This window comes from Pelodiscus sinensis, chromosome 11, assembly GCF_052426305.1.
Source record: "Pelodiscus sinensis isolate ZL-2025 chromosome 11, ASM5242630v1, whole genome shotgun sequence".
Lineage (NCBI taxonomy): Eukaryota > Metazoa > Chordata > Testudines > Trionychidae > Pelodiscus > Pelodiscus sinensis.
The window spans coordinates 31,910,748-31,934,734 of record NC_143062.1 but is presented as its reverse complement, the minus strand read 5'-3'; the positions used below and the strand labels follow the sequence as shown (position 1 = coordinate 31,934,734).

The window sequence follows — 23,987 nt, the reverse complement described above, 5'->3', positions numbered from 1 at the left end:
CATTAAACTACAGATTAGGGTCTGAAAAGTAGCTTCTGTTCTAGCTTCCCCGGGGAGCTTAGATCCATGGCCTGGGAGCGGTGGAAGGCATTTCACTGTAGAATAACCTGGCCAGGAAGAATCTCAGAGTCGCACACAATTCCATGGCAAGTTCATTTTATAAATCCAGGCAGGATACTTATAATCTAACTGATGACTGACTTACCTGGGTTTGCAACAGCAGTGACTCACAGACAGCTCCTGCATTGTAATACATCTACATCCACTAAATCTGCCACTATGGCCAGGTTACGCGGCAAGGGAGAGACAGGAACCAATTACTCAAGCAAAGTATATTGAAATTAGTGCAAAGATAGCACCTGTTTTTCTGCCTTTTGATGACAAAAAGACCCATACGTGAAAAAGATCAAAAGACTCTGTACACATTTGACTGGTTGGCAAAAGGACACAATCAACATTGTTCAACCTCCAAATTAAGATTCTGTATACAAATGGTGGTAGACTGTATTGGGGAGAGGAGAAAAGAAGAGGGAGAATGAGGCCATAGGACTCATTTAGTCATTAAAATTAAGAACCCAGTGAAAACCATTTTTTCTCAGCATAACCTGAGCCTGTGTTGAAAACGCAAGGGGAAAACAGCCCTGGCCCAGTGCATGGGGACCAGAAAGCGAAAGTCACCTTAAGGAAGTTTGACATTGACCAGTCTAGTTTCACTGTCCAAGCTGAATGAAGTGTAGAAAGTATAAAACAGCATGGAAGGTGAAAATTAGATATGAAGAAAGGGGTCCAGGTTTAATCTTCTCCTTTATCATCTGGTTGAACAGAAAAGGGTTGCTAAGAAGGATTTTTAAGTGGACAGTGGCTCTTTTCACAGGAGTGTTATGCAACCTTTTTAGACATTGGGCAGTGATCAGTGACTATGGAGGTTTTCCTCCAAAACCACCTGGTTCAGCCTGCCAGGGGAATGGCAGCCTTCCCCCTCCCCACTCTTAGCCCAATCAGCACACTCAGGCTAGGTCTACACTGCAACACTATTTCAGGATACCGGAATATCCCAAAATAGCTATCCCATGTTTTAACAGCAAACCCGTTATTTCGGGCTCGCTATTCTGACGTCCCTGTAAACCTCATTCCATGAAGAGTAAGGGATGTTTTGGAAGAGCATGTTATTTTGAAATAATGTGCTGTGTAGACAGTACCAAATTACGAAATAAGCTATTTTGAAATAAGATCGAAATAAAATATGCAACTTACGTAGCTCAAATTGCGTAACTTATTTCGAGCTACCGCGCTATGTAAATGCTCCCACAGTGACCTTTGCGGCTCATAGCTCATCTTTAGAATATAAGTACTGAATATAATATAGATATAGACTATAGCATCTTTACCTGTAGACCCTACTTTTAAAACAGGAGCAATGGCCTCTCACCTGGTTCTTTGGCATTGGGTTGGGAAATAAATGTCCTTCCTTTGACCTGAGAGACTTACTCATTGTATTTTAGAAGCCACTTTTGAATTAAACCAAGAAAATTTTAAAAATTACTCTTCACCACATGAGGTAAATTTAGGGCTGTCAAGCGATTAAAATAGTTAACTGCAGTGAGTGTGGGGAGTCCTGACCCTTGCTGCAAGCTCCATGCCCCGCAGTTAATCCTCTAGACTGACCTGGGGCCTGCAGGCTAACCTCACTATGGGGGACTGTCCCATCCATAGGACAGGTGGGGCAGCCACCACTGGGGCCTGCTGAAGTGCAGGACCCAGAGTGGCCCTCCAAACCATCCTATGGAGGGGGAAAGCTCTGCCTTTAAGATTTTGGCAGCCACATCAGGTTCTCAAACCTTGGGTGGGCTGTTGTACCTATGTTTAGAAATCTCACATTGGTACCTTTTTGTATTTTGTCAGATCTGCAGTGAAAATGTTCTTAAAACAAACACGTGAGACTGCTCTAACATGAAATATATGTCAAAGTGCAAGTGAAACAGGGCAGGAAACATAATTCCCCACCAAGGAGTTTGGTCACATAGTTAATTAACCCCTTTTATTCTCATGTTGGTCCTCTGGAATGGAGGCTGAAGCATGAAGGAGCATACAAATGGTTTAACATACGTCACGTAAATGCCACACAAATGCCTGTTTTCATTTTATAGCATAATCTCCCATAAATATAAACAAACTTGTTTCTCTCAGCAACTGGCTGAACAAGTAGGAGGACTGAATGGACTTGCAGACTCTAAAGTTTTGCCCTGTTTTTAAATACAGTTATGTAATAAAAATTTCGACATTTGTAAGTTACACTTTCACAATAGATTGCCTTAGAGTACTTGTATGAGGGTAATTGAAAAATACAGTTTCTTTTGTCATTTTTACAGTACAAATATTTGTAATAAAAATAGAAAGTGTGTACTGTACACTGTATTTTGTGTTGTAATTGAAATCCATATATTTGGAAATGTAGAAAAACATCCAAAATATTTAATTAATGAAAATTGATATTCTATTTAATAATACGATTAAAACTACGATTAATCACAATTTTTAAAAATCACCATTAATTTTGAGTTAATTGCCTGAGTTAACTGAAATTAATCTTCAGTCTTAATCAATTTTTATTACACAAAAAAAGATTTTGTTTGTGCAGTTCCAAAATATATTTGACAGACTATATGGTAAAAGGACAGCACTTGTCCCCATGTGGATAGTTTATGGGGGAGCCCTATTTATTGTGGTCCCTAAATAGATCTCAACACATTTATATACACACACATGCACACCCCACTTTAAAATGCTAGAAACTATCCAGGACCATCTCTAACTAGGCACTGATTTGTCATCTTGGCTGCAACTGTAGGAGCTTGATGCTGAGAGGAGTAGAGTATATGCATAGGTCTTTTCTGGAGCCAGCCTTTAGATTTCCCCGATATTATGGAGTTAAATGTTAAACATCCAAGCTAGCTCCCAGTGAAGTCAGTGAGTCTTTCCATTGACTTTAAGGGAGGTGGATGAGGCCACAAATGAATGGATAGAAGGGACAGTGGATGTTTAAATCTACATTTTTAGTAGATTATTTGCAAAGAAGGAAAAAATGAGATAGGAACATGCACAACATAGTAACCGAATTAAGATGCCAAGCAACTCTCTAATCTGTACCATTAATACATTAATTTGAATTCCTGCAGAAGTCTGATATATTGGACAAATTATCCTTATTCACAATTATTCTGCTAGAAGCAAATATAATAAAAGGTATCCCCCACCCATATCACACCAACACTGTAACCCTAAACCAGGATTGTTAAAGAGTAGGGAAAGAATCAGTAGAATATCATGTTCTTGAAAACCATTTCACAGTTTGTTTTGGGTACTTGATCATAGAGTGTGCTCTTGTTTAGGTTGCTGTCCTATCTCTGCTCCCCACCCAAGTTCCAGACTTCCTTTCTGTCTCTACTTCAGCTGCTAGAGTCCTTCCTACTCAATCCTATGCAGGATCCTTTACCCCAAATTGCCATATTTAGTATTTGAAGCAACCTGGAAACAAACCTAGAAAAGATTCAGAGAAACATTTCTTGATTGGTGACAATTCTTGCCAAAGAAGATTCCAAGCACTTTCTTCTTTCCAGAGAAAATCCCTCTCCAGTACCAGCTCAGCATTTTTCACCCTCACTGAAGGGGTCTGTGGTTACCAGAATCAGGAAGCCGTGACCTTCTCTCTGCTGTACGCTTCCATTTAAAAAACATCATCTGCCTTCAGTTTGTAGCTCACATTCATGTTAATAGCCTGAGGTGAGATTTTGGGGAGAGAAAGCACCGGGGAGTCTGATTGAAGAGACGTTGCACAAATGAGGGCTGATACGGGAGCTTCGCTCTCAATAACAGAGTTAAGCACAAAGTAAATAGATGTAAATATGGTGTAATACATGTGGCTGTTTCTCTGGACTACCTGACCAGATTTTGTAATAGTTTCCAATATCTCTCTTCAAGGTTCCCTTAACAGATGCCTGGTATTGGGATGCAAACGAATTTTCATTCTCACAAGAAAGAGGTATGGAGATGGCAGCTCCTCTCCAGACAGCTCTATTATTTGATGTCCAGCCCTCTGGCCTCTACAGCAGTGGTTCCCAACCTTTTTCCCCATGGAGGAACCCCTAAAATAATTTTTCATATCCCGAGGAACCCCTACCTATGAAAACGTTTGCTTGGCCAGAAAAAGCTGACAGTGGGGAGCGCAATTCAATTACTACTAAATTATTGTCAAGAAAGTTTATTTGTAAAGAGCTGTTATAGATATATATATACTAGCTTATTAGCCCGTCATAAGACGGGATTTTCAGGTCTCTCCTCCATATCGGTCTTCTCTCTTTCTCTCTCACTCCTCCTCCTCCTGCCTCCCCCCCTCTCTCAGCTCTCCTCTGCCTTCTGCCTCTCTCTCACTCTCTCTTTTCTCCTCCTGCCTCTCACTCTCTCTCCACTCTGTCTCTCTCTTTCTCTTCTCCCCCTTCTGCCTCTCACTCTCTCTCCGCTCTCCTCGGTCTCCATCAGGGATGCACACTCATCCAGGCCCCGCCCCTTGGGTGTGTACATCACCGCCCTGTGCCCCTTCACCTCCCGCCGCGGCACTCAACTGACTTTCTGCGACTCTCAGCCGGGCCGCCGCGCGAGAGCAAGCAGCACAAACGGCCTCTCTCTTCTCCTCCTCCTACTGCCTAGCCCTCTCTCTCTCTCTCTCACCTTTCGTTTGCCTCCTGCCTCTCTCTCCTCCCCCTCCCACCTCTCACTCTGTTTCTCTTCTCCTCCTGCTCCGTCTCTCTCACTCACTCTCTCGCTGTCCTCCGCCTCCTCTCTGCCTCCTCCGTTCTCCTCTCTTTTTCCCGTCCTCTGTGTCTGCTCCACTTTCCTCCTTTTGAATTCGGTGCCCTTTCCTGATGTCAGAGACACTCGCTCTTCCAGGCTCCGCCCCCTGGCTGTTCCCTCTGGGTGGTGCAGTTGCCTCCTGCCGCGGCACTCGGCGGACTTCTGTGCCGCTCAGCCGGGTCGCCACATGGGAGCAAGCAGCACAAGCAGCCGCTTGGGCCCCGTGCTCCCCATGCAGTACCCCTGAGCGCCACGGCAGGAAGCAACAGCGTCACCCAGAGGGAACAGCCAGCGTTTCAGAGTTACAGAGTCACAGACATTGGGCTACTATATATATGATGTCAGCTTACATTGTAAGAAAAATAAATTATTTATTCCACAATTTCTCGTGGAACTCCTGACGACGGTCTGTGGAACCCCAGGGTTCTGCGGAACACAGGTTGGGAAACTCTGCTCTACAGGATGCAGGCACATTGGTGTGCTAATGCTTGCATGCAGGGAAGGGTTCACACAATGTGAAAATCCCACCCCCTCTTGAATGTTCAGACTTTCACAACTCTTGATCTGTGTATCTAGATATGTCCATGTGCAAAATTGTCCATGCATTAGTTCAGGCCATGTTGACAACAGGCCAAAAATTTCCATTCTCTTCCTAGCCTGGCCAGCTGCTCTGTCATCCTTCCCCATTCAGCATTAATAACCAACACTTTGAAAAGACATCTGAAATGGGAAGGGAAAAGGATTGAAACACTAATTCTCAGTTATTTGTGAAGAAGATCCATCTAGCCATTCAGCAAAAAGGCTGCTGTGGGCTTTCATGCAGCATATTGTGAGTCATGCTAATGTGGAGAGCAGAGACCCCAATCTTGTTGTTTTTGGCAAGGGAGGCTGACAATCTTCACTTGGAGGGAGTGAAGGGGCAGGGGAAGGATGCTCCATTTCAGCCAGTTTCCCATGCTGGTGTAGAGTGATCAGCCTTGAAGAAGTCTCATTTATCCATAGAGCTGGTGGGAATGCAAGTTTCCTGCCCTTGCATACACACACGCCTCAGGAATTAGGAGGAATGACACACTGCCAGTGAAAGGCTAGGTCATCAGTCATGCTCATTCCATTCCTGGTCTCTCTACTATGACTTCCCATGTGCCTATAGTATGAAATATGCCAACTGGAATGGGGGCAGAGATCCAGCAACTCATTTTGCATAGGTCACCAGAAAGCACCCAGAGGGTAATGACTCCCTAGTCCCTAATGAGGCTGGATTAAAACCACTGACCTTAAGGGCCACAACCTATACACTGAGCCATCCTGTCCCTCCCTTGTTTTCTGCTCTTGGTCTCACAGAAGCAGCAACATTACTTTGTTCTGAAGTAGCACATTCCAGAAAAACCCAAAGTAGTACGGAAACACTGAGGTTCACACCAGCCCAGCAAGGCATAGTGCTATTTTACAGCTGGCCCAGGGCTCTAGTGGGAGAAGAAAAAAATGAATATTTAATCTCTGTAATGATGCTGGAATTAACACTACATCCCCATGAAGATTGTGGGGAGTTACTATCTGGTAAACAGCTGCCTTTGGTTTCTGGTCTGTAACTCGTTCTGTGCCACTTTTCTGGGATTCTTAAGGAAACCAATGACTATTGCAGTCTACCCCCCAAAACAATGTTGGTGGCTATATTTGCAGGCAGTTGCTCTAGTAGTTGGCTTTTTTGCTGAATGTAGTGCATGTCCATCCCCACCTGTGCAAGTACAAAAGGGATTCTGGACATTAGGTCCAGAAAACAGGAGGAACAGTTCAGTGATTAGTGTGCTAGCTTGGTTCTTGTTCTGCCATTCGCTGAGACCTTGGGCAAGTGATTTAGCCTCACCAGATGGGTACATTGTATCTGGAGCAAGTAGCTCAGCCCTGGGAGTCAGACTCATCCTAGCACACTCAAACTAGCAGTGCACGTGTTGCAGATCAGATTCTGAAGCCTACAGAGTCAGGTGGGCTTTGGAGTCCAAGCTACAACATCTACATGACATTGTAGCACAAGTTGGTCTACCCAGGTTAGGGGGCTCCTTTGAACTACAGTGTAGACACACACCCTCTCTGCTTCATTTCCCCATCTGTAAAATGGGGATAATAGTACTTTGCTGCTTCCCAAAGTGTAGTGAGTATAAACACACTGAAGATTGTGGGGCATCTCACCACCATAATGGGGGCCAGATAAGTACCTTAGATAGCTAGACAAAAGGAGATGGCTGAGATTCCACGTACACAGGTTCTTGGTCTTCATGTGTGACGATCCAGTATGTGTCTGATTGCAGAGCTGTGTCCAGTTAGGGGACTTCTGGAGAACTTTACCTGAATTCTATGTGGTTCTTAAATGTCTCTCTCACCATTTCCTTGTCTTCAGTCATCAGAGACTATCTTTGAACACACCCAACCACACACAGCTAATAGCTGAGGTCTTTATTTAAATTTTTATATACAGTAAAAGTATCACAGATAAATCTGTGCCAATCAGACGAGACATGTAAATCTCTCTCAACAATTAGCAGCTTAAGATCTATAAACTACAGTGTTACGTTCACAAGTGTCATTTCTGTACTTTTCATCCCGTGCAAGTGAGTTTTTCTGTTTTTATTTATTTTTTACACTTAAACACACAGCTAAGTCAATTGCCTACTACGATACCACCTGGCATACACAACACAGACATACATCGGGTTTAAACTCGTTAGCCACATTCAGAATTCACTTAAAACTCACAAAGCCACCCAGTCTCAACACAGATCCCTTCATAGCTTGGCTTCTTCTGTTACGATGCTGCCTTTTAATATTTTAAAAATGCATATTTTTTCAAAGCTGTCTCTTCTGGCCCAGTGCACCAATGTACAGAACTCACCATTTGATCTGATCAGATCTTAAGTGTTCACTAGATTGGAATAAACCAATGAAGTAATTGCTGTGAACATGCTCAGCATAATTAAACTAATGAAGCTGAAGGGAAGAATTTTGTAAACCTGTCTACAAATGGCAACTTTTTAAAAAACACGAGACAAAGGAGGCGGGGGGGGGGGGGGGGGGAGCAGGCAAACTTCATTTAAACCATGGAACAGCATTTAACAGTCACTTTTTTGAACTAATGCAGTCCATTACATTCTTTCCTTCCTTATATGCGCCAGTGATATGTGCTAAACATATCTAAGAAATTTCAGAATTGTTTCAACTCCTAACATGAAATGTTCTGCAACTCAGAGATAGTCACACAAGTTTACATACTAGGGAAGGAGAATAAAAGGTTCCCATGCACACACACCCATGGCAGATACTGTCTTCTACAAGTCATCCAGGAATGCTTCATCTTAAAGAGAATAAGCACAACCCACATACAAAGGAAAGGAGCTTTAAAGCTAGAATCACATTTCCAACAATATGATTATTGTTAAACTATTAGAAGTCATCACAGAACTTCAGATTGAAGGGGGAGGAAATAAAGCAAACATTCTGCTAATGAAAGGCAAAAAACCTCGTGATGGTCCTGTTAGATTAGTTTAAAAAAATGGATGCAGCATCATATATGGCATTAACAGTAGACAAATTTTTGGAATGGAGACAGACAGACAATATTGTCCAGGACCAAGTAAATGGCCTTCACAAAACAGTTTTGGGGTGAACATTTCTGGTAAGTCATTCCTTCTGGCAAATTGCAGGTCTTCTTTACTAAAGATTAAACATCCAAAGACTAACTGAAAGTATGGTACCTTGCAAAAAAGGGCAAATGCATCCTTCAGACATTACCAAGATGTGCTATGAATGAGTGTAAAAATTGGTTGGCTTTTAATTCATTCCCAAGTTTGTTCATGTACTAAGCCACCTGTAAACTTTTACAGTGCGATCTATACTATAAAGAGGTGCAAAGTCTGGGCTACAGAAATAGTGAGGCAACAAAGCTCTTAGATTGAGCGTCAAAGGTTTATTATTTTGATCTCTCTTCCTTTGTTTGAGGAAACCTAACAGGAAAAGAGTACTTTCATATGGATGGGTGAAAATTATATACGTGATTTAGTCAAACAAGGGCATTAAACCCAATAGAGTTTTGCTGTGGCGGGCAACTGTCATCTGTTAAGGGGACTGTTTACACATACATGCACTCTATCTGCAACTCTCGAACAAACAGGAATGATTATTTTTGGCTTGAGTCAGCTGCAACTGGCAATGTATGTTTAGCAAGGACAGTAGTGGATTAGTGCACAGTGACAAAGTGAGGTGTGCTGGAATTGTCACAGGGTACCTGAGTTTAAAGACAGAAATGTGGAAGAAGGAACTAGAATGAATGGGCAGCAGAGGTCTTTCCTCTCCTGGCTGGTGGTGATCAGAATATTAAGACCTTTTTCCTAGCTGAAAGGGAGGGGCTAACCTAGATCTGGAGAATTCCCTATGGTGTGGGGCATACAAAATAGCATAAATTCCTATACTTGCTATTACATATCATTTTACATCACTTGGCCATTATTTGGTTCCTAAATGGAACTTAAGCCAAAGGGGAAGGAGAACAAGAAGCCTAATTAAATACTGCAAATCATGTGAAAGAGAATCCATAAGTCTTATTTCTGCTACAAAGAATTTCACAAACAAAAATCTTTACTTTGTTCTAGTGGAAACAGATACTGAGCCAGATTTTTTAAACAAATCCTTCAATATGAAACCTGCCAGCAACTATAGATTACTGGGAAAAGATGTTGCTGTGACTGGAGTCACACTTATAAATGACATTTCTTCTAGTGCTTTGACAATGGAACTGTACTAAGTCCTTGCCTTCACAGCTGCAGGAAGGGGGCTCTATGTGGCACACTACATAGATACACAGCACATACAAAAGTTCTAAACAAAGACAATGAGCTTACCATAGTCTGATGGGATGACAACTTTGGTTTCAGTTATCAGAGGTGCATTTAAAAATAAGTTATCAGGGATATTTATGAGAGGATCAGTCTTTTGAACAAACTATGCCTTTAATATTTATTCTCTCTTTAAGACTCTTTCCCTAAAAAGGGATGAAAAAAATTCCTTGTTTGAAGGAAAACATTCTGAGACCAGGTGGACAGATTTGGGAATGAGATAGAGAACACTCCATGCCTCCCGTCACACCCACAAAAAAAAGAACAGGAAAAAAAATTGCATGACAAAAATGCGTGGAGAAGGAGGAATTATTCATGATGCTGCATCTGTAAGCCCAGGAGGACAGTTAAATGGCATGGGAATAGCTATGCCTTCCTCAAACCTGTGTCAATAGAAATTACTTTCCGCCCTCCTCAAAACTGTTTCAGGACAAGACTGCTCACACTTAATTATTCACGCAATTCTTCATTTAAAAACATCACTTCTTTATTAAAGAGGAAAATAACGACCCTCCCAATCCCTTCAAAAAAAACCCCCAATAATAATAATAATTATAATAAAAAATCCTATTATAGGAACAATAAGGAAGCACTGAGAGTTTGAGTATTACACTCTTCAAGTATGCTGTTCGGACTTTTTTTTAAATCTGTGAATATACACACATAAAAAAAAACCTTAAAAGTGCGACCAAGGGCTTTTGCTTAAAGATAAGTTTAAAGGGCTACTTCAAAATACTGTAGTACAACTGTGCAGTTACTGTGTACAGCATGACGCTTACACTTTGTATGCTTAGCAAGACTTAACAGACCTTCTAGAAAATTATTGTATGCCAGGTCAGCACAAATGGCGACCCAGAAGCTGAGTTGCGGGAGATCCATGCGCTGTTTTTTCTCTCTTTAAGGAAAAAAACAAGCCACGCTGAATCCGTACATTCGGACATGGAATGTGAGCAGGCTTCACAGTAAAGGTTAGCGTTACAGCTTTGCTGTGGTACCATTGTACAATATTTAATCTTTGCTATTTTTAAGCTAAGCTAACCATGTTCTCCTCTTCCTAACAGGTTTAGTATTGTAATTCAAGCCATAATTTAAATTGCCCATTGGTGTGCTCCAAATTTTTGTTTTATTCTTTTGTACACTTAAAGAATCTTAAGATTTGCATCCAAAGAGAACCATGCTACATAAAAATTATCCAGGATTCTTGCCAAAAAGAGTTCTTGAATAAAATCTAAAAAATACTATTGCAATGCATCTCGCAGAGAAAAATGTTATTCTAAGTGTAAACAAATTCACTCGGACACTTGAAAATTTCAGCGGAAGAGCTGCTGACTCATCTTTGCTTTGCTCACTTGCCAGTGAGCGCCAGGGTGGGTGGGGCAGTCGGGCAACACAGCTGATTCCTTGCGCCATCATCTGGGGGGTGACAAGAATCGTTCCAAGTAGACAGCGATGGCGTCCCAGTGCTTCCACATAAAGGCAATGAAAACAACCACAAATAAAGTGCTAAACGTCCTGTTGCGAGTTTTCATGAGGGGCACAATGCAGTTGGCCATAGTAGAGACGAAGACTAGGAGAACAGCCATGACGGCCAGAAGGATGTTGATGAATTTACCCAGCAGGTTTCTGGCAGTGGCATTTTCCAGACCTTCCAGCTGTACCACCTGTTGCTGTTGCTGCTGAAGTTCCATCTTGGAGATCCGGGTCTGACAGGCTTCTAGCGCCTCCTGTTGGGAAGAAAGGAAGAGTGCTGTTTTCAGTGTTCGCATGTTGAATCATGGTGGTACTTAAAGACTTTAATTGGTGCCTACTGTAAAGTGCCAACATTCTTTGGGTCCTGTTCATCGGCTGCAGGATATGAGTCAGTCATACTGATTTCATATCCTGCAGCAGGAGAAGAGGAACCCCGGGCTACTTCTCATGATTTGAGTCCCTTATTAAGTAGGAAATGCAGGTTGCAGCAAAATACCTGATTCTGATCTCATCTATGAGTGTTATTCCATTGACTGTAGTGGACTTAATTGTTGATTTACAGTGATGTTGCTGTGAGAGACAGGTCTGGGAATCTGTTTCCCCAGATTGATTTTGTGCGGGGGGGAAATACATGTTTTATTTCAGCCTCCCTTTGGAGTGTTAACTGTGTTTATCTGTATACTGAAACTCTTGTTCGTCTGCATCATCCTTCCTGTGTTGGAGGAGCCTGGCACTTAGGGGTCTATCCCTGAACAAGAAGGCTAGCAACAATTGAATCATTTTCCTTTACCAGGATGGTGACTGTTAATGAACTTCTGTAAGCAATCCCACAGAAGAGTGGGAGACGGGACAAACATACTAGAACCACCAAATGGTTAAAAAAAAGACCTTCTCTAACAAATGGGGCCACAGCTGCTAGAACGAGGAAAGCTGGCTAGGAGAGATTTGGACCCCTTTAGGACACTGATCAAAATACAAATGATATTCAGGAATGGCAAGGACACTGGAGGGAGGGGCTTGGGCCTGGATGTTTATTATCCTTCTGCAGATCTGTAGATCACTTGTATCTCCTAACAGTGATGTATGTGGGTGTTTAAGAAGCAACTTTGCAAAGCCTGTCTGGTTTTTCCTGTATCTATCACCTAGTTCCCAAAGACTTCAACTATGAACCAGACAGCCTGTGTGGGTTGGGTCTAATAGCCCAGCCTAGAGACTGCTCACCAGGGGAAAATCAGCCAGGGCATTAACAGAGGCACACAAGGACCAAAAATATTTTCCACCTCTTCAGTGCTATCAGACATTTTGGAATCAAAACCAGATTCTGCTTAGAGAGATAGGAGTTTTTCAATGTGTGACGCTCATTGTATTACTTTTGTTGGCAATCTCAGAAGAGATATGTAGGATTGAATGGGTCATGGAAATTGAATCATCCCCTCTTGTTCATAGGAGGTAAATACCTTCACATAAGGGACTCTTACATTACTTCTGCCTTCACTATGCCTGTTTTGGGGTCAGAGAACTTTAATGTCCAGGGATATTAAACTGTCGTCTTTTACAAAAATTTTCTAAGATATCTTCTCAAATACTTTTTTCCCTCCCTGGCCTGCAAATCCAACCACAACCCTGATGAATCTCTCATTTGAACTGTGCTACACTCAGAGAGCCTCCTTAATTGGCTTAATAGGGGGTCACTTTTGAGCCATCTTATTTCCACTACAATGTATCTGAACTCAGGTATCCTACAATGTGCTGCAGATTACAGAGCAACCATTAGGCCAGAGTCCAAGGTGAAACAGGTTCTAATTACTACTTCATTATTTTTAAAATAAGATTTCTATACTCCAAGAAGTTGTACATTTATTTCCCAATCAGCCAACTGAATCATCTCTCCCAACTGTGTGTCATATCACCATCCTACCTAGATCTTGCATGTTGAAGAATGCAGCACTGCCTAGCGCAATGATTCCCAAATTTATTTATACCGCAGACCGGTGAACTCATTAAAAAACTTTTGGTGGACTGGCAGGCACATATGCATATTCATTATTTATGGTAATGAGTATGTACATTTGCATATTCATTATGGCAATTCATTTTAAGCTGTCATGTGTTATTTTGCTGCCAACTGGTCACGTGGTTCCTTCAGCCAGAGCAGCCACCCACCAGCCAGCCATGCAGTTCCTCTATCCCACCGAAGCAGCTGCCAGCTTGCCCGCCAGCCACGTGGTTCCTCTGGCCCTGGCAGCCCAAGCGTGCCTCCCACCACACTGCTGCGTGGCTCTCCTTAGGTGGTGGGCGGGGCATAAATTTCTTCTGCGTGCACAAGCGCACAGCTTAGAGAGAACTATGGTGCCTGGCATGTGGCCTTGCACTGCCACTTACTGGCCTGGGTGGTTGGGTGCTCTGAGTCCAACCGGAAGGGGAAGCAGAAGAGTAGCTTGTTGCTGTGGAGGCCCGAGCTCGCCAGGCTCACTGAAGGGGCTGGTGCTCTCGCCCATCGCCCATCCCTCCCCCACAGGTGGAGGCACTACCGCTACCACCACTCCCTCTTGCCTCATAGCTCTCCGCATGAGCTGCAGCCACGGGCCACCAAGATGCCTCAGCTTAGGGGCCTAGAAGGGCCCCAAAGAAGCAAAGACTGGCATTCCTGTTCCACACATGTGTTCTATGGCTGGATAGCGCTGCTGCTCAAGCAGCCTGTGCTTTGGTTGGGGAGTGCCTTCCCTGGGGCGGCAAGGCATGAGACACACGCCCCACTCCCACAATTCCCTGCGCCCTGCACTGCTTGTTCCTGCATGTACCCAGAGGTCCAACACAGACCCCTGGGACTGCCACTCACTTCTCCAGCGGGCAAGGCCAAGGCAGCGGGGCGTGGCCTTGCAGCAGGGCATGGCCCGGCAATCAGCAGTTCATGGCCCGCTACTGGTCCACAAACCGGCGGTTGGGAACTGCTGATCCAATGGACTGATCAGAGGACTGAGATCCAGGAATTCCTGAATTATAGTTTCATTTGTTGCTTCAGCCAAGTTATTTAACTTAGTTTCCTCAGCTGAAAAAAGAGCTAATATTTACCTCTCTCAGAAGTGCTGAGGATTTTTTTTTTTTTTTTTTTTTTGCAAAGTATCTCAACACCATGGAAAATTTACATTAAAAATGCTGACATTAAATAGAAACTCAGGAGAGGCTACTGATGAATCCCACCTCATTTAAGTTTTCTGTCCTACTGCCTGTGTGAGGTTGAGAGGTTTACAGCATGGGCCCTGAGACACACCTATAAGTGACATTCTGATATTTGATAGGGTAAAGGCTGTGGTGCCACTATCTCCAGACATTTATTTATTTTAGCTTTACTCTAGAAAGGACATTGTTACTTGTTACATTTTCTGCTATTGCGTAAAACTCTGTTATCGCTGTGAAGCTCAAAATATTGAGGGCTTCCCAGAGGTTACATAATTTGAAAGCAATAGGCAAAACTGACTGGCCACCTGTAAACTGGTTCAACCCCCAGAGTCCACTCTGGGCTAATTGTGATACAGAGAGTTCAGCCAGAGAAGTCACCCTTAAGGCCGGTGGCCCTTTTTATCACACACACTCGCGTTACACCCGAGCCGGTCGGCCTGCTGGCGGAGTAGGGGGGTTCGGGCCCGCCCCCTCTCCGAACCCCGGCCCAGGGCCCTAAAGGCAGGGACCCGTGGTCCCTCCCTTGCGGATGGGGGAATGCCCCAAAACACACCCGCTCACGGGCTCCACGACCCCGCCCTGGGCCGCTTCCTGCTCCACCAGGCCTCCCGGCCCGCTTCCCTTGACCCTTCCTGTCTCACCTCTCCCTCCGTTTCTCCCCCTTTGCTCCGTCCACCGTGCCTTCCTCCACCGTGCCAGCCCGTGGTTTAAATCCCCCGCCGGCTCCATTCCCCCCTTGCGTCACTTCCCCTGCGACGCCCCCTGGCCGCCCCTCGCCTGTGGCGTCATCATCCGGCGCCTCTCCGGCCCCTTCTTCTTGGGCCCTGCGGGGCGGCGCACGCTGCCCCCCGACATTCCCTGTGCCGGCTGCCGGTGTGCTCCGGGGGCCCGCCACGGCGGGCTGGGCCGTGTTCCCCGCCCCCCGATGTACCTGCCCGGCGCCTCCCGGCGCACTCTCGGTGCGGGGCGCGAGTGCCCCGTCCCACCGCCCGGCGCACTCTCGGTGTGGGGCGCGAGTGCCCCGTCCCGCCGCCCGGCGCCTCCCGGCGCATTCTCGGTGCGGGGCGCGAGTGCCCCGTCCCACCGCCCGGCGCCTCCCGGCGCGTCCTCCGCGCGGGGCGCGAGTGCCCCGTCCCGCCGCCCGGCGCCTCCCGGCGCACTCTCGGTGTGGGGCGCGAGTGCCCCGTCCCGCCGCCCGGCGCCTCCCGGCGCACTCTCGGTGCGGGGCGCGAGTGCCCCGTCACACCACCCAAAAGGAAATCACTTGCCTTTGTCTCAGGTGGAACCAGCTAGTAAGTCTCATGTGTACAAAGGACAGACAATTCTCCTTACATACCAAAAATACCTTGTCAAGACTGAGGAGCCTGTTTAATCCAACGATGCAAATTTAAAGTAGCTTTAAGTTTGTTGTTAAATGGGCCTTTATAAGGCTTAGTTAAAGCCCAAGTACTTTCCCAGATCACTTGACCTTTGTCTGCAGAAACTCCTCCCAACCATGTAAATCCTGTTTCCACAGGCTACAGGACTCCAGATACTTCAATGTGATGCAGGAAACTACTCATATAAATACCTCCTTATTTGGGAAAGAAAAGCAGAATGGATTTTTTCCTGACTGAACACAATGGATAAATAAAGCCTGCTACTGTTTTCCTTTCAACATCTGTGCTGATTGCTCTAAAATTAGTGATACACGCCCTGGATCAGTCTACTGGGAATGCTTCTATAAAAATCTCTTGCCTGTGTCTCTGCCCTCTAGCTTCCAATACACGTGCAAAATACTTGGATTAGCCACTACCAAAGAATGAAAGCATGTCCTCACTGGGCCTTAATTTAAAAAAAATCCCATGATGGGACAGGTGGCAAGTTCCTTTTAACATGGATACATGAACAGTCATGCACATATAGTTGGCAAATAGACAATGACTTACCCTGAGTCAGGGCTGTTGAGAGGTAAAGGAAGATTAAGATGCTCTTGGAAGCTCAAGATACACAACTCTCCTATTAGTTTAAAACACATGTATAAAACCAAGAATATTTTGGAAAACTAGGGAAATAGCCATTTTTACTGTGAGCTTGAATATTCTGAAGTGGAAGCAGGAACCCGCTAGTCCCAGCCTCTCACCAACCTGGATGTCTCGGGCTCGCTCATAGGACTGATAAGCTATTTTCTCTTCCATGCTGGCCAATTCCTGCTTTAGGTTAAGGATCTCATTCTGGTGAAGTTCTGTCAGGTCATTCAACTGCTCTTCTAGTCTTTCACATCTAGGAGAGAGAAACATAGGAGAGTTATTTTAGGAGATAGATAAAAGTACACCAACAAAAAATCAATAGATAAATAGCAGAGATTTTCCTTGAAAACCAACATGGCTGATATTAAAAGATTTATCTTTTCCTTGCTCTTCACTTTATGAATCTCAGTGATTTTGGACAACTAACTGTGGATACATCTACATTACTGCTGGGATCAACGCTCTCAGATCAATCCACCAGCAATCGATTTAGCGGTGCCGGTGAAGACCTGCCCTATTGAGTACAGCTCTCTCTCCGATTGAACCCACGGTAACATAACTTAATGTATGTTGACTTCAGCTATATTATTAATGTATCTGGAGTTCCATAGCTTATTTTGACTTTCTGCAATAATGTAGATGTAGCCAGAGTCTTCTCATGGTGAGAGAGAGAAATCTTGCCCATGAGGAAGGCAAACAGCCTCATTTTAAAGAGGAAGAAACACGCACAGAAAAGCTCAATAACTTTCCTGACGTAACAAAGGAATTTAAGGACAGATGTGGACATAGAATTCGAAACTGCTTATTCTCAGCTCTGTGTTTTAATTACTAATCACCTGCCATACAACACCACCGATTTTTCCCCTCCTGCAACAGTCAGCGAAGCAGTGTGGATGGCAGAGAATATGATGGTCTTGTTTGACACTGCACCACTGCATGTAAGGTCACATGATGGATTTTTTTTTCATTATCTTGTGAATGATTCTGTCTGATTGGCAAAATTACAATGTTCTATTATTTATGAGAAGAGCATATAAATCACTAGTCTGTAGGGTCATTTTTTAGATTTCCAGTGGCAGAGTGCAAGTGATTCCCATCGGGGGTGGGGGTTGGAGAGGGAGAGTTTGAAATGCAAGTTATTCCAAAGGTGGAAAAAAAATCTATTAGGGGGAAAAAAAAAAAGCAGTAATTGTTCAGCACCAACCTCACAATGCAATTGTAACATTTCAAGTGTTTTGTATTTTGCATTTATAAATAGCCCTGTCATTTGAAGATTTCAAGGTGCTTTACGAGCAATCAGGTTTCAATACTCCCTGTGAATTTGGTTAAAATATTCACAAACTTTTTGAAGAGTAAACTGAAGAATGGAGAAGTTAAAAGACTGGGCCAAACCCCCAGAAATCCTAAGGCTTTGCATATATTACACAGCTGCATCACTAAAAGTCAGACAGCGTAATTGTGGTTTGCCGGCACTCTGGCCAACAAAAAACTTCCATTCCCAGAGTGGTGTTTGTTGTTCAGTTTTTTTTTAAGCCCCTGTGAATCAAAAGCTTGTCGCTCAATTGCCAGTGTAAAGAAAGGCTAAGGCTGTGTCTACACTGCTGAGCTGAAAGTGCAGCTATGGCAGCGTGGTCATGGAATCATCCCTGGGAGCTCTTTCAGCACTGAGAATGTCTGAAGATTTTCTCCAATACTACCACTGGTTCAAATGCATGATTAGTAGCTATTGGGAGAACACTGACAACACAGCAAAAATCCTCTATTTTCCTTTCAGAATTACTATTTGGCTAAGTCTACACTGCCACTTTCCTGCACTGCCACTTTCTGGTGCAGGGATGTGACCTCCCCCACAGTGCAGCAAGTTACAGGGCTGTAACTCCCCTTGGAGATCGTTTACACACAGCATTGGGAAAGCTCTCTCCCAACACTCCTGCCATGGCCATGCTCACTTTATATTGCTGCCGTGGCAGCTCTACTACAACTGCATTATAATGTTAGAAGTATAGACAAAGCAATAGATGGCTCACTAGTAAACACTGGTTGACGGACTCATAGGCTCCTGGCTCCATAGGCCTGAGATACCTTTTGCATTAATTTTCTGCAATAAGAAGGAAGTTTGATACTTGTTACAGGGTGTCCCCGCTATAAGTCGCCCTAGTATACGTTAGTTCTGCACTAATGTCGTTGACGCTTGTGGGAACTGTTCCAGTCTAAGTCCTTCCATTCTTCCATCATGCAAAAACAAGGCCAATTTGCAAAATCAGAAGTCAGCCGTGAGAAAAAAATTCCCTGCTTTCCACCCTTTCACTATACATCCATGCTTTTTTGAATGTATCTTGGATGTATAGCAGGGACACCCTGTATCTCAAATAGGGTATGTCTAGACTACAGGGTTTTTTAGAAAAAATTGGCCTTTTTTTTAAAAAACTTCACCTGAATCTAGACTGCCGCTGCGTTCTTTCAAAATTAAATCGAAAGAATGCGGCAGTTTTTTCAACAGTGGTAAACCTCATTTTAAAAGGAAGAACGCCTTTTTTCGAAAGAGCTCTTTCGAAAAAACGTGTTCTTGAACGCAAGCAGGGCTTTTTTGAAAGAGAACATCCAGATTACCTGCTCTCTTTCAAAAAAGGGGATCGCTTTTTCGAAAGTCATGTGGCTGTCTAGACAATATCTTTCGAAAGAGCTTGTAGTCTAGACGTACCCACAGTGGGGCTTTACCTGACTATAAAGAAAGTTTGTAGCCGAAATGCAGACAGCTTTGGCAAATGAGAGTCTCAAACAATGACAATTGTACATAGCGAAACAGCTGGGATACAAGAGCACATTGTGAACTGACGCTTCTCATTCTGAAAAAAGTTCTCAGACATCTTTCTAGTCAAGATCCACCATTGGACAAACAAAAGAAAAAGCACAGCATCTTGTCAGCACTGTGGAATCAAACAACATAAACTAGGTGATAGGTTGGTGAAAAGTTTGGCCAATTATCTACTATATACAGCAGACCTCCGATAATCTGGCACCTTTGGGACCTAGGATATGTCGGAATACCAGGAGGTACTATAAGGGGGCATACTCTCAAACCCCATCTCCCCCGCTACCTTATGCTCGGGTCCCAGAGCCACTGGTACAGCCACGTGTCTCCCTCCAGGCGCTGGGGCACGTGCGCTGAGCGGCCGGCTTTTCAATGAGCTGGCCAGGATGCCATGAGTAACCCAGTCCCCCTCCAGTCACCTTCCCTTCCCCAGAGCCAAACACCTCCCCTCCCTGCTGTCGCCCAATCCGCCGTCTCCTCCAATCTTATGTTTGGGTCCTGAAGCAGATGCCAGTGCTCAGCGGCCAACTGCTGACACATGCAGGCAGGACGCTGTATGCGCCGGGGACTGTGAGTGGAATGGCGTGGGCTGTGAGCACACATGTGGCTCACAGCGGCCCAGCCGCAACAGTGGCTGACCTGAGCAATTTCGGGTTCTAGTTGATGCTGAACTATCAGGAGTGCCAGACAACTGGATGCTGGACTATTGGAGTTTTACTGTATTTGAGAGAATGTGTCTGTGTGTGAATGAGACTGTCTGTGCTATAACTCCTCCTAAGTGGTAAGACACAGGACTACTTAATTTGGTATGCCGCTTCTGCTTATAACTTAAAGCAAAATAAGGGGCATGATTATGCCAGGAAAATGGGGTGCGCCTGGAATGGGTTCACTTCTCATAAAACCATACAAAAAAGAGACAATCACAAGGCAGGTGAAAGGGGCTGGATGGAGGTGCCCTCCCCTTCCATGACTGCTCCAGCCCCTACCCTCCCCAAGGCACCCTTTAGGGAGGGCGGGGGGGCTAAAGCCCCCCATTTGTATGGGGTCATTGCTGGCTGCTCCCCTTTGTTAGGTTCACTCAGGCTTGGGAAAGCAGGGGGCAGACTACTCTGGACCTGCCTCAGCTGGGGGCATGCACTCCTCTCCCCTGGCTGTGCTTGCTGGAGCTGCATTGGCCATGGAGAAAATCTTCTCACCTAGCCCCAATATGTTATGGTGAAAGAGGGCTGGGACAGTCCTCTTTCCCTGGAGTAGGGATATAAAATCCTGCTTAAAATGTTAACTGGCCCACTGCCTCGTGCCACAGGCTGGGCCCACCGCGCCGCAGGCAGCTCCCTGGTAAGCATGCTGGTAAGGCGAATACTTACCAGATAACCGGTTATCCCTTTACATTCCTACCCCAGATCAGCCTGCATACTGAATTCCCTCATCTGCAGCCTCACCTCAGAGTAAGGATTTAAATGAAGAATGTACATTTTCATTTTATTTTCCAACTCAATGGAGTTGGTCAATTTGTTAGTTTACAATACTGCTGTTTTCTCCCACCAATCTTTCCCAAAAATACTCACCGTCTCCCCTGCAAACAAATTAAAACAAAGAAATCACAAATCCTTAAGTGCAATATAAATTAGGAGGAAAAGTACTCTGTTAATACTTAAAATGTAATGCTTTTTGAAACAGTTTGTTAAACAAAAAAGGAATTTAATTTATACAAAAAAATTACAGCGAATATTTCTTTATAAGACACATACACCATAGAACAACTGTTGCCAAGAATTTTAAAACCTGTTTTACTACAATAAACAATTGGATTTTGATAACTTCAGAACCTCTCTCCATCAACAGGAAAAAGGACACCCTGCTAATTTGTAAACTTCAGGATTTGGGTTAAAATGATTAGCAAACAAGCTGGCATCATGCCTCCTGGACTCTGGAATGCAGGGCGACTGGTTTATTCCAACTCCTGCTCCCTAATTTAAGAATGCTTTTCCCATTTAGAACGAGGAGCCATGCATAGCTTTTGCAGGATGATTTGTTATCAAACTTCAACTCAACAATTGTGCGATACAGATTTTAGATATACTTTTTGGGACTAACCTTACTCTGTTTATATTATTTTCATTTCCTACTTAGTTTGAAACATCTATGAATATAAGGTTTAGTTTTTGGTCTATCATACCGCAAAAGATTAAGTGTTGGTCTTATAATATAAAACACAGAACTGGGAGCCAGAATTTATTTGAGAAAAGATAGAGAAGTTTAGAGTAGGTGGCATTACAAAGTAAATAGTTTATTTAAAGTTACCTGTAAAGAGGGGCTCAGCCCCTCCCCGTAAGGTGGTAACATCCATGGGATACTTTTTATTGATCAGGTACACTGGGCTGCCTCATCTATGCTTTTCTTTAACATTCCTAACCTCTGAGCAGATGCTAAGAACTGCCGTTTCTTTTTACTCATCAAACAGAAACCCTGGCCCAGTAGCTCTAGAAGTCAAAGGTTATCCCAGCAAGCAGTCTTTTAAACAAATAAATGTAATTAGTACACAGTCCAACCAGTTCTAACTACAAAAGAATCAGATATAAAAATTAAAGCACAGTATTGTAGCACTTTGGCTGATGGTTTCTCACAGCACGATACTGCATGAGCTAACTGTACTTTCCAGTGACGCTGGCTTAAACACTCCCCACCCCCCACCAGAGAGCTGGACACATCCCAACTATATGAGCTAATGATTTTGCTTTGTGCAAACAGGTTCCCCTACAGGGACAGTAACCATGAAAAAAACTCAGCAGGAGCTTTTTTCAGATTCTCTACAGCATGGAAAGTCCCTCTTTCTAACAATAAACAATTGCCAACTTCAAAGGATGAGATAAGCAACAGGCTATTGTGGAGTTTGTTCCAGCTAGAACAAAACCTCACTACTGCAAGGTCCAGATCCAAATCTTCATTTCTCCATTCAACTCTAAGAGGAGTGGTTAAACTGTCTGGGACCATATCAGCTGGCCAATGGGCAGGCAGCACAGCCTTTCACATATCCCTGGCAATGTGCACACTGGGACAGCTGGAGCAACCTGCAGTGCAGGGGCGGGGAATAAAAAAAAAAAAAAAACAGACATAGGAAGAACTAGAGAGATTGCACTAACACCCTCCCCCCCATGCAGGTTAGTTAACTCAAGAGTTTATACTGAGGCTCTGTTTACTTGGCCAACTGAATGACAAAAGTGTTTTAAAAAGCCTTTCCTCCCCAAAAGTGTAAACAGCTCGCTGTCCCCGCAGAAATGGTCTCCTATACACAATGAGAACCTCACAGATGGCGGGGAAGTATTTTGTTGGCAAAAGTCCTGACAAACAGCACTTACACTGCCCAACTTTTAGCTATACAGCCATATCACTAAAAGCTGTGTAGCGTAGACAAAACCTGATAGTCAAGAGCTGAAAAGGGGAGGGAAGGAGGGAATCAGGCAGGTCAAGGAAAACCTGCAGGGTAAGTATTGACTGGTAAATAGAAACTAAGGCAACATAAAACAAAGACCATCAACCTTAAAAAAAAAAAAAAAAAAGGGGGGGGGCTAGGTGAGGAAGATATTTAAGACGACTGAACTGGACACAAAAGCTTAATGGAAAAACATTATGGAACTTCTATTCATCCAATTGCCAGGGAAGATATAAATGCTCAGCATTCAGCATCTTCCCTTAGACTAAGTAAGTGGCTCTCTTTAAAAAAATAATAAAATAAAATAAACACCACGGTATTTTAGAACATCTGCATTTGTTACTGGTTTCTGAAAGGTACCCAGAATTATCACATACCTGTCAGCTATTCACAGCTTTTAACACCAAGAATGATCAATACAAATCCCCAACCTGACAAATTAAATCACAATCTCCGTCTCCATCTTCTGTGGAGGATTTCTCTTAAGGACAAAAAAATGTACTAATGGCCCAAATACAGGACTAGAAACAGGCATTCATTTAGCGTTTAGGCTGTGTCTATACTTGCTCAACAAAACTTTTTGGTTCATGGGTACCCACTCAGGAACTACAAAGTTTTGTCGGGACAACTGCACATGGGAATGTTGTTTTGTTGGCAGGAACACTCTCCTGCTGACAAAGCAAAACTTAACCTTCCCGTTAAGGGTGGAAGTCTTTTGTCAGCAAAAGTGCCAACAAACAGCGTTTATGCATGCTTTTAGTAGACACAATCTTCTCATTAAAAGCTGCGTAGTGTAGACATGCCTTCTCTGCTTCAGTTTTCTGATCTTACGGAAGTTAGGATTTCCATCTTTAGAATTTAAAATAGCATTTAAGTTGTAGGCTTGAATAACAAATTCAGTAACAGAATTACTACAACAAGCTAGTCTAGTTTGCTGTAATATAGGGTTTCAGATCTTTGCACATCAGACACTTCACTATACAATTAATAACTTTTTGTCTCTGAGTCTCCCCACTACCCTACTGTCCCCTGCATTCAATATCTTATGCATACTAAATATTAGTGGGCAAGAGGTCCTAAATTACTAGATTTGCTAAATGCTAACTAGCTTAGCTGAAAATATATTAAAGCCTGCCTCCTACTGTGTTAGTGGAAGCTGCCGTTTTGCTTGAGTTGTAGTTTGTATGCAGCATTTTTACCTAAATATGGATTGTTAGTGTTACATGTGTCCAACAAGATACTAAATAGAAACAAACAAGCTCTAATATGGATTGGCAGATCAAATTCCATGTCACTTCGCTAAGAGACTGTAGGGTAACACACACCAGAAACTGTAGCTCCTGTGCTGGATC

At 43.8% G+C, this 23,987-nt stretch overlaps 1 protein-coding gene across 13 annotated transcripts in view; it reads right to left on the bottom strand.

The window, feature by feature from the left end:
• Positions 1-7,284: 7,284 nt before the first annotated feature.
• Positions 7,285-23,987, bottom strand: part of TMCC1 (transmembrane and coiled-coil domain family 1) — a 231,117-nt gene continuing 214,414 nt past the window's right edge. For all 13 annotated transcript variants that reach the window (XM_075938741.2, XM_075938742.2, XM_075938738.2 and 10 more), the window contains 2 exons: positions 16,508-16,643; positions 7,285-11,455 (listed from right to left, as the gene is read on the bottom strand). In XM_075938741.2, the coding sequence (XP_075794856.1) occupies positions 11,141-11,455; positions 16,508-16,643 (451 nt within the window). In that variant the 3' untranslated portion in view covers positions 7,285-11,140. The remainder of the gene's footprint in view (positions 11,456-16,507; positions 16,644-23,987) is intronic.